At 40.6% G+C, this 11,309-nt stretch overlaps 1 protein-coding gene across 4 annotated transcripts; it reads right to left on the bottom strand.

The window, feature by feature from the left end:
* Nucleotides 1–4,063: 4,063 nt before the first annotated feature.
* LOC111872098 lies at nucleotides 4,064–10,918 on the bottom strand. 4 transcript variants are annotated; one of them, XR_002844172.2, is made up of 4 exons: nucleotides 10,830–10,918; nucleotides 10,174–10,355; nucleotides 9,642–10,037; nucleotides 4,064–4,895 (listed from the first exon to the last, which is right to left on the bottom strand). XR_002844172.2 is itself a non-coding variant. In XM_023865652.1 (3 exons), the coding sequence occupies exons 2-3, from the start codon at nucleotides 9,951–9,953 to the stop codon at nucleotides 4,617–4,619; spliced, it is 591 nt and encodes a 196-aa protein (XP_023721420.1). In that variant the 5' UTR covers nucleotides 9,954–10,037; nucleotides 10,830–10,916; the 3' UTR covers nucleotides 4,064–4,616. The 4 variants fall into 4 exon arrangements, 2 of the variants coding, with proteins under 2 accessions (XP_023721420.1, XP_023721419.1); XR_004513867.1 differs by lacking the exon at nucleotides 10,830–10,918 and adding an exon at nucleotides 10,586–10,619; XM_023865652.1 differs by lacking the exon at nucleotides 10,174–10,355 and having other exon boundaries at nucleotides 10,830–10,916.
* Nucleotides 10,919–11,309: the final 391 nt, after the last annotated feature.

The raw sequence follows: 11,309 nt of genomic DNA, 5'->3' as shown, positions 1-11,309 counted from the left end.
CCGAGACGACTCCGAGAGTTTCGAGGAGAAGGCATTCTGCAAAGAGTCTTATTCCAGATCGCAAACCATTTGGACGCAAATTCTAAAAGAAAGATGTATTACAGATCGCAAACTATTCGGACGCGAATTCTGCTAAGAGTCTTATTCAAAATCGCAAACCAAGCAGACGCAAATTCAATCTAATGTGTTAATGGCGTCCACTATGGACTACAGTTTAATAAAGTGTCTTGTGGAACAAAGTGTGTGTGTGTGTGTGTGTTGTAACAGGAGTTCCCACTTCCCTTCCTGAGCGAGACCCTGCCAAACGGCCTGAGAACTGAACCTTAGCTCTACCGGCAGAACTAGCTACCCCCGACTGCTACCCCCTTATCAATCCTTCACACCTTTCATAAATCTGTAAACTGATGGTAGCAGTTTACTGGCGCCCAAACAAAACCCATTACCCTAAAGATCAGAGGTGTGTAAGTATAAGTGAAGCAGGGTAAAGCCAGCTGTAGCCGCCGTCGCCCATAGCAGTCCAGCTGCCAGTGACATAAAGACCAACACAAGAGGACGAGTAGAAGAAGATGGCACTTCCGAACGTGTAGGCAAACCGTTACAATATATATACATTAATTTTCAGAACAAATATTGTAATAGTAGCCTCCATATACAATTGTATATGGACGGAACCGTTTAAATTTTCATGACATTCATAATTACATTGTTTGTGTAAATGAAATTGCATGCTTTTAAAATCATATGGTAGCAAGTTTTAGAAACATACGTACTCATAAACTGGCGTTTCTAGCAAGCACATTTTCCCCATGCTCATTCTGATACCACTGCAGTACTCATGGGTCTTGTATGAGAAATAAAGTAAAAATGGAATAAAAAAATTGGAAGTTAATAAACTCACACCTGTTTGCAAGAAAATTTGAATATTTTAGTACCTAACTCTATCAACTCCTGACACCTGACTCATGTACTACTCAGAACCAACATACCACTTTTGGGTATGATTATTATTATTATTATTATTATAGACCTATGGACATGGCTATGAATTGTAGCGTTATTTATAAAATACTTTATGCTCTATGTTCTCAAATATTCATATTACCTCATCTTCACTTTTACATCACAGCCATGGAAGCAGGGGTGGCCCGTGTATAGGCACTGAGGAACTGCAGCACCCCCAATTTCCACTTGATATTATCGATAACATTTATATAATGAGTCCTTTTTTCTTTAATTCTTTCTTTATACTTGTACAATACAATATATAATCCTTATGCTTAATGTCAGTAGCCAACTCTTTGTATGGAACTGTGAGTTTCACAGTTCCAGCGGGGAGGTGTTCGTTGACTGTGTGCGTGCGCACATAGGAAGCTACACGCGAGGCTGCAAGGGAGAGGGAGCACTGCAGGAACGACAGTGCTGACCCTGGCGTGCTGGTGGAAGGTAGTTTTTTTTTTTTTTTACTCCACGTGTTGTGCTTAAAAAATATGAGTTAATTGTAGAATTAGATTATTATCCTGCTTCCAGCTATTCTATTCGATTCATTTTTTTCGGTTCTTTTATTTAACAGAAAACTTTAACCATGGCCTTGCATCCCCGAGAAATAAGTTCTGACTCTAAGTGAACTTCAGCAGCTTAAGTTTTCAGAACTCTCTCTCCGTGAGAAAGTTGCAGTTAAGAAAAGAGCAAAAAGAGGTCGTTTAACACCTGACATTCTAATGTCTCAGCCAGGCATAAGCAAGTACAAGAAATATATTCATACCTTTAATTCTGAATAATACAAACGGAAAGTTGGCTTTGCGGCTGTGAAGTGAAAAATGCACTGTTTTGCTTCCCGTGTTTGCTGTTTGGGGGTGATGTAACGTGGACAAAAGATGGTTTTAGAAATATAAACAGAATGAAAGAAAAAACTGAAAAGCATGAGAAGTCAAAGAAGCACGTTGATAATGTAGTTTCACTGTCACTTTTAGGAACCGTAAGTATTAAGGAGAAACTTAGTGAGGCATACAGACTTTCAATCAATGAGCATAATATAAAGGTTAAAAAGAATGGATTTCATTTTTAAATGAATAGATTAAGCTTGAACTGTAACAATTTAGGTTAAAGTAAGTAAAAAATGTTTGATTTTGTTCTTTTAGGATTTTATCAAGTTTCTGAATAAATTTTCTTTTTATACATGTTTGTTTCCTTTTAATAAAGGCTACAAATTTTCTGGAGCAGCACCCCCACTAATTTTAGCTATGAGCCGCCACTGCATGGAAGGTTAGTTATGGAGGCTGCAGATGATCCTGGCAAGTGTATGTGGATTTTGAAAACCGATATCTGTATTTTTAAAAACAAACTTAACCTAATTAAATTCAAGAACTTGAAAAGTTTTGGAAAGACAGCTACATTTATACTGTGGTGCTAAACTTCAAAGAATTACAATACAATACAGTAGAAGAAATTTTGTCAAAAATGACATAACCTCTTTTCTCATCAATAGACAGCAGAGCATCACAGAGACCATTAGATTCTGAAGGATTCTTACAGTGATGTGTGATGATCAGGATTATTGGTTTTTGGATTTTGATTATCATCTAGTATTCTTTAAGACAAAATGGATCTGTTTTTGTCCTCAGGTGAGGGAGCAGACCTCTATTCTGTTTGGTCCGTTAGAAAGAACTAATTCCAATCACTGGACAGTTATTGTGATTAGCGCTTTCTAAGGGGCCGAACTGACTAGGTGTCTTCCTTTCTCACCTGAAGATGGAAACAGATCCAGCTTCTGAAACGCTGTGTCCTCTATTACAATTCCGGACGATGGAAAAAGTCCAAAACCCCAGTAATGCTGTGTGTCAACCACCATCAGAACCCTTTAGAATCTAATTATTACATTTTATCTGAAGGAGCCTCTTAGATAAAGCTGACATAAGAACACAAGTGATGGCATAAGGTGATGGGCGCCTACACTGTGGCAACATTCTGAAGTGCAAGCATTAGAAAAAAATATTGTCATCTGTGATAGTGGTCATACTGAAAGCACAGCACATTTGAGGATGCAAATTGACTTAGTCCTCCCAGAAACCGATGAACTTCCTACTCTTACTGACCTTTCAGATACAACTTTGATGAGGGGAAGGCGGATCTAGATAAGAACAGTTATCAGAAGAGGTACTGTGTGCAAACAAATGGATAAGCTTGAATACTACTCGGGTCATTGCTGTCAGCCTGTCAGTTTAAGAAATTTGATAGCTTTCTGAATTCCAGGTAAGAGTTTCCATACTCCATCAAGGTTCATATGCAGTACCTCTTTACACTGTTGGTTCATTTGACAATGCTTTCAATGGCTCAGATTATATGGGTTCAAGTGAAATGATGATTCAGTGAATAATAAATCAGAAAATCTGTTAGGAAGTGGTCATATGCTATTTGAGGTATTGTCCCAGCATTTGACAGGTCTAAGGAAAACCACAAAATGTCTCAATAAAAATATTTGGTTTCATATACCAATTCTTGCATATCGCTTTGATTAAGTGCTCAGTATGCTGTTGAAAAGAGAAAGTTAACCACTGAAGTTTGACCCTCAGAGATGGGACTGAACATGTCACACAGCTGGTTAGGTCTTATATATTTATATTACGGGTTTGAGGTTTAGAACACCACACAGTCTGCCTGAAAATGGGAGCAGTATATTCCTCCAAGACTACCAGGTGTCATAACCGGGAACACCGCACAGCTATGTAAATCTCACATCTAAGATTAGATTTCTGTGTGACCACCAGCCTCATAGGCTGCTAACTTGAAGTTGTGGGGAAGTTTCTGCAACCTTATAACTTTTTCTTTATTATTCGCAGTGGGGTGAGACTGCATCCACTACTCGCCTACTGTACCAGCCCCAGATGATAGATGATGATGATTTTCTAACGAATAGCAAATGCGCAATCTTACAGGCACTGTCATCTAAGAATGCACATTAGTATACGTCACACTTGAAGAGTCTCCAAGCTTCATGCCACTACTGTTTGCACCCAGTCCTCAGTTACAGGCTTCGTTACAACCTGGACAGTTATGCAGCTGCAGAACAAGTTGGCGCTAACAGTTCTTTTATTAGAGTCTGTCACAACACAACAACATAACAGTCAAGGCCAAAATTAGCTTAACTACATGTTTCAGCTATTAAAGCCATCATCAGGCAAACACATGATTACCATATTCACACTACTGAACTGCAAATGCGATGGTGAAGCTGTATACTTTATAATTATTACATTATAAATTACATGGTATAAAAATACAGTGAACTGTAAACTTATTATAAAAACGAAAGTTATGGCGTAAAATATGGTTAAAAACTCATGTGATATTCCATATCATCAAGTTAGTTGTTGCAATTTTGTTGACACTACTGAAGGGCCATCGTAACGAAGAGTTTTACTGCCTTGTTTGTTATTGCTTAGCTCTTTCCCTGTTCTTGTATGGAGAGGAAGATAAAACTTCAGACTTTTCATAACGTCTCTTCTGCTTCTTTGTCTGCACTGCCTTTCCTAATGGTGAGATCATAGCAGGGGACACTTGTGGCTCCTCAACTATCGCAGGTTGAACTGTTAGGGACACTTCATTACCATTTTCATTGTTCACTGAAACGTGTCTTCTGCAGTGGCTTGATTCTCCTGCACATGGGGGCAGAATGTCACTTCTGAGGATGCAGTCTTCATCTGAGAAGGCCTTACTGTTGTCTCGATTGCACGTACTGCTATTTTCAGGTTTGCCACTCTCTTATTGGCTGATCTGAAGATTCCGGCAACGTTGGTCTGAGTAATTGCTGTATCCCACACCTGGAATCGATGTCGTATCCCAGCAGCAAGACAGGTTGGCCAGGGCGAGCAGTTCCCTCGGGAGTCAAGACGGGGTAGCTTCAAGTAACAGCAAAGGTAGAGCTAGGTGGTTTAATGTATAACTATTAAAATGCAACGCTTACAGGAAAATGTACAGTTAAGACAGCAGTTTTGCACACTGCCTAAGCCTGGGCAGCCACCGACTTCCTCTATCAGACAATCCATCCTCACGGATTGTAGACTGTCGTGATCGAGAAAAGTGTCTTGTCACGCCCAATGGGGAGTATATATTCCTTCCTCCTTAATTCTCTAATAATGTCATACATTGCATCAGCTTAAAACTTCCAGAACATTCTCCTGTTTACAGTATGTGCGTCCCTCCTGGACTTTGATTGAACTTGACAAAATTTATGGGGCAGGAGAGTGTACGATTGTCACTGTCTTCTACTTGAACACAAGTACATTTTGGTATGATAATACGGGTCAGAGGTCGATTTACAATCTTTTAATATTTCGTCATATTATAGTCTCGCCCTCATTTCATATACTTAAAGTAGTTATTTTAATTGTGCACCTTCCTTCATTTTTAAGCATCCAAAAAACTGGATACCTGACCACCAGTTTCGGTTTCGCCAGAAACACTCCACCATGCAACAAGTTCACAGAATTACACAAGCCATAAACAAAACGTTCGAACACAAGCAATACTGCAGTGGAGTATTCCTCGACATCAGTCAGGCTTTCGACAAGGTCTGGCACCCTGGACTTATCTACAAAATCAAACATGTATTTCCACCGGCTTACTTCAATCTTCTAAAATCATACTTGAGTAGGAGAACCTTTCAAACCAAAGTAAATGAAGAGAAATCTGACTACTTTCCTATTGGTGCAGGAGTGCCACAAGGCAGCGTCCTTGGACCACTGCTGTATGTCCTGTACACGTCAGATCTACCGATGGCACAAAATGTCCTAATAGGGACATTCGCAGACGATACGGCCATTCTTACTAGCCACGCAGATCCTCAAACAGCCTCAACTACTACACAAAACTACTTAAATACTCTCCAACAGTGGTTAACAAAATGGAAAGTGAAAGTGAACGAGAATAAATCCGCACATATATCATTCACCCTCCGAAAAGAAATATGCCCAGCAGTCACAATAAACAACATACAGATACCACAAAAGCAAACAGTAAAATATCTAGGCCTACACTTGGATGCTAAACTGACATGGAAACAACATCTCGCAAAAAAGAAAAAACAAATAAACATCAAGACAATGGAGCTACAGTGGTTACTGGGAAGAAATTCACGACTATCTACAGACAACAAACTTCTAATATATAAAACAATTATCAAACCAATCTGGACATACGGACTAGAATTATGGGGCTGCTCAACTAAATCAAATGTTGCAATCATACAAAGATCTCAATCCAAGATACTCCGTCAAATTGTTAATGCTCCCTGGTACGTAACAAATCATACACTACATACAGATCTACAGGTACCAACCGTACAGGAAGCAATACGCAAGAAAGCCACCACACATCATAACTCCATAGAAAACCACCCCAATCAGCTCATGGAACAACTCCTGGAACCAGTAAGCAACAAAAGACTCAAAAAACTGTGGCCAAGTGAACTACTCTTAAGTTAATGTATAGATACTAATTACAGATTATACAGGTGATTTCGCTGGATATCAACCTGTTCATGCCACTAGTCATTAGTATATCTAATGAGTAATCAGCACTTTAGCTTATAGAATTATGTAATATTCTGACTGCTAGAATTTAAATAAACAAAAAAAATTTTAAGCATCTCACCTTGCAAAAATCCCTATTAAGTCAGTTACCTTATACAACAGCTCACTACGTACTAGGTGTTCCCTATATACATATTAATATAACCCAGTTTATACCAGGTATTCCCATATACAACTCTGGCATAATACATATACAACAGAATTGAAACTTCTTTCCCCTTTAATTCACTGACTTACAATCCATGACTGCATATGCGTTTGCTCTACTAGTTGTTGCGTGTTATTTCCCAGGCAATAACGACATTACCATTACATGTACCATTGCTTAGCAATGGCGAGTAAACAGTCGTTGCTATGTAAGGTCTGCAACATGTGACATGTGCTAGCTAATCGCATGCTAGAAACCATTCGCTGCCTAGCAAGAGCTGAGTAAACAGCCAGTGCTAGGCAAAGCCTGCAACAATATGGACAGTGACATGTTGTCTGTAGTTCTGACTCTAGGTTATATAAGAAGATATAGTGAGTGGGAGCTTGACTCCCATACATACATGACTATATAATAAAATTATGCAGGCAACAAGCAGAAGTCATACAAAATCATCATAATGAGAATATTCCCAACATCGGACAAAACAAAGCCTGACACAAAAAGTATACGAGGCTTAAACTTGGCGGCGGTCAAGTATACAACCGTTCAAGTGACTACACTGCCGTGGTAGCGGATACTACTAGAAATAGGGCATAATCTGCTGTACTGAGCCTGGACTGACAGAGGCCTAGTATATATTGTACACAGAAATAGGAATTAAGATTAAATTTGTAAATATATGTAAATACTGACAGTGGACTTGCTAATACGGACTATGACTGACAAATGACAGACCCGACCTCTTGGCAGAGAGGTGTAACCGCACAATGCAAAGAACTACAATATTTTGTTCACGTGTGTTGGTACTTGTCGCTACATCAAAGCAGAGGCAATACCTCACACCACACTCCAACCAATGGGACCTGAACCCTCTCGCAGTTCCGGGATGGTAAACTTTATGGCGGGTCACAATCCCCGGACTAAACCCAAACCAGCCCGACACCCTCCTTACTTTTAGAAAGCGCCATATGTACTAATAAGATAAATATGTCCAAAAGACATTGAAAAGAACTTTTGTCACTAGAGAGAGGTGGCCCTCTAACGGTCATAACTCTCCAAAGGTTAAAACCTGCCTTTAGAAAGGAGCGGCGAATTATTTCATTAGTAGAGGAACAGGACCAATTTCTGACACCTGATTCATCACGGACCTACTCTTAGGAGACCGTTAGATTGAGTCCACTCAATCCACCTCGGGTCAGAAAGACGGCGAAAGCGTGTGAACCCCCAACTCTCGCCGCGAAACAGCTGACTGTTGGAGGAATGAGAAATCTATCGAACCCCTCCCCCCTTCTAAATTCAGCCAACCCGGAGATTTGGGGGATGGCAACGAGGCGTTCCTCTGAATATTCAAAAACGGAGAGTCAGTTCTTTTTGAGAGTCTCGTAACAACAGTTAAACTCGCCGGACGCGGAGCTAGCCCTCTCCATCGTTTGTTAAGGAAATAAGTGTTCGAGCAACGGGAGATCATAGTAGAGTAACGCACTGAATTGTATCTCAGCGGCGCTCAGATAAAACAATCAATAAAGTTAAGTGGTGCCAAGTGTTTGTGTGTCCGTGTGTTCTTTCTCCTCGTCGGAGTAAGGCCCTAAACGACCTGAGCCAGAGTCTCACGCCAACCACTACTAGCCCGATCACCATCAGCTCCCACCCCGTCCACCTTTCCCTTCACTTCGCAGCTGTATCCACAGTTGCTGGCGCCCATAGACCATCCAGTCCAAGTCCCGGACCTGATACCCCTTTCCATAGTGAAGAGAAGTGGTGGAGTTGGAGAAGCGGTGGAGCCAGTTAAAGCCGACCTAGCTGCAAGCTCCACGACCAACGACGGCAGTGGTGAGGACGACAAAGAAAGGAAGGAAGGTAAAAAGTAGCGACCAACCGGTGTGGCTTCAGGTTACACGAGGGGGACGGTAAGAGAGGGCGCCCCAAATGGACAGGACAGTAACTTTCATGGGGCTCGATACCAAGACAGACTGACTGACTGTCAGTTGCAATGTGACTTGGACTTGGGAGTTTGACACCCCATGTGGAGGTGGGGTTGAATACCTCCACTGTAACCTTGCTAGTCACAGGAGGCGAAAAAAAGGGAAGTCTTAAATCTGAGACAGTAAAATACGATCGCAAGTCCCAAGGGACTCTGACCCAACAAAGACTGTGCTGGCAAGGGCCAGCAGCATATACAAAAGACACCCGTCCTCTCGTCAAAGAGGGCGCCCCATAGAAACAAGACCGTAACTGTCAAACCGTAATTAATATATCTGGGGCTCGACACCAAGACTTACTGACTGACTGACTGTCAGTCGCAATGTGACTTTGATTTGCGAGTCTGACAGTTCTAGTTTCTAGTGAGAGTTGTTAACATGAAAGGACAGACTGTGGAACGACTTGTTCAATATTTGTGTTATAGTTACGTCGTTGAGTAATAAAGTGACGACACAAGAATACACCTCCAACTGCAGTGCCAGGATGGTTCACTGACCACCTGTCAGCCTCTTGGGCATAGGCTTCCTTCAGAGGCCTGAAAAAGCCAACATCTAAAGGCTGTGGCTTGCATGTGGTGGTAAAGACAGAAGAGTTATATGATGTTCCCTACAGAAGAGAACAGCTTCAATACTGCAATGGGCTATGTGGTTGTCCAGTATCAGGAGAACTGGATCCTCTTTCGTTGGCTTCACGAAGCTGGTGAAATGCTTTAGCCACTCTACGAAGAGTTCAGTATTGATAAAACCAGTGTCAGAAATCATTGGCAATGTTCCTTCTGGGGCATCTGTGAATAGCTCTGGTTTCATCCACTTTCTTGCGAAGATCATGGCTGGAGGAACAAATATGCAGCACACTACAGTTACTGTCTGCCCTCTCTCACCTAATGTTACTTTGCAGACAATTTTCTTTCCCCTTTGGGATATTACCTTTCGGTCATGATTGGGTACTGTCGAGATACCAGACTCGTCCACATTGAATTTAGGATGAGCTGGAAACTTTTTCTCAGCACACACACTGACCAAATTATTATGAAATCCCTCACATTGGATTTTATTGAATTCAATTGCTCTCCCTAGTCTACATTTCTCTGGAGTGTGTAACATTAGATTTTGCCTCCTGCAGAAGGCCAATACCCAGTTCTTTCCCACTAATTTCGCAGTCCTGTTGAACATCTGTTCAATCTTGTTCTTGTCGGCAAACTCGTGCGCTAAACTCATGAGCTTTCCTGGTAATGCCATAGAATCTCTTGTCTAGCTCCCTCAAATGGTCTGCCAGTTGCCATTCCTCTTCAAGGGTAAACACAGGGAAATTGGTACAGTTCCCTGTAAGTTAAAGCAAGAATAAATTATATAATTTACTCATAGAGTAAATATTGTTAAACTTTATTTAAAATGTAGTATAACATAAATAAATAAACAAATAAAATATTAAATTACTTATTTAATTAATAGTGCTCACTTAACAATTTCAATCTATTTCTCAAAGTGGATTCTTTCGTTCCCAATGAAGCAGCTACTTTTCTTTCACTTTCACAGTTTTCAGTTCTGCATCTAGCTTCGTCTAGGATTTCCTGAGTAAATATCAGTTTCCTGTCTGATTTCCTAGAATATATTGAACTCATAATGCTCTTGATCAGACGTCTGGAAAAAAGAACCATCATGCAACTTATTTATTTGGCCCTCACAATATAACCATCACCCAACACCCAGATACACTTCACTACATGTTTCGGACACTAGTGGCCATCCTCTGGTGAATACACTTCAACGAACATACACCACTGAACTGCAGCACTTTACGTGTATGTATTGTAACACAAAAGGATGCACGAAATGAAAATTGAAAATTTAAGAACATCATCGTTTGAAACCTTTCCTACGAAGCGAAATTGTGCCTCTACGATCGCGCGCAGTCTTACAAGCGTGTACGTAGTTCCACGTTTTGGCCAATAGGTGGCAGACGTCTTCATGAGGCAAACAGCGAGTAGTTCACATCTTAGGTAATCTGTTCACCTTACAACAGGAATACTGTATTTGTATCCAAGAAAAACATTGTTAAAATTTGCAATAAAGCTTGCCTTATTAATATTCAGATTTATGAATTGTTATTCTTACCTGATAAATCTTTATTAAACCATATTAAGGAAAATTGTTCACATCACTGAACAGCATCTACAATCTTCGTCTCTCGACGCAATGGCGTCAGTCAGCAATGCTGCCAACGTTAAAAAATTCCACTGCACGGTCTTAAGTGCCTTAACCCTAAAATCCCGAAGAGAATATGGACGAACCAGGCTTCACTGCAATACCTCAATTTACTTTTTAATTGCATAACTCTGTTCTTCGGAACAGCGAATTGGAACAGACCCCATAAATCTGAATGATTACGGGTTGGGGGGAAGAGAGAAGAGGAATGTCTCGTATGTCTTAGTGTATCAAATTTCATAACAGTCTTTGCCGAAATTGGTTCGCGAATTATGGTCTTTGAATTATGCATAAATGTGTCACAGGCATAACGACTAGTATAAAGCAGGCCTACAGATTACCCGGAATTGTCCAGACTCAGATATTACCCTTGTGGGTCTATGCAGGCGT

Source organism: Cryptotermes secundus, unplaced genomic scaffold (genome assembly GCF_002891405.2).
Source record: "Cryptotermes secundus unplaced genomic scaffold, Csec_1.0 scaffold403, whole genome shotgun sequence".
Lineage (NCBI taxonomy): Eukaryota > Metazoa > Arthropoda > Insecta > Blattodea > Kalotermitidae > Cryptotermes > Cryptotermes secundus.
Note: the sequence above shows the minus strand (reverse complement) of the source record. Positions and strands in the feature narration are given on the sequence as shown.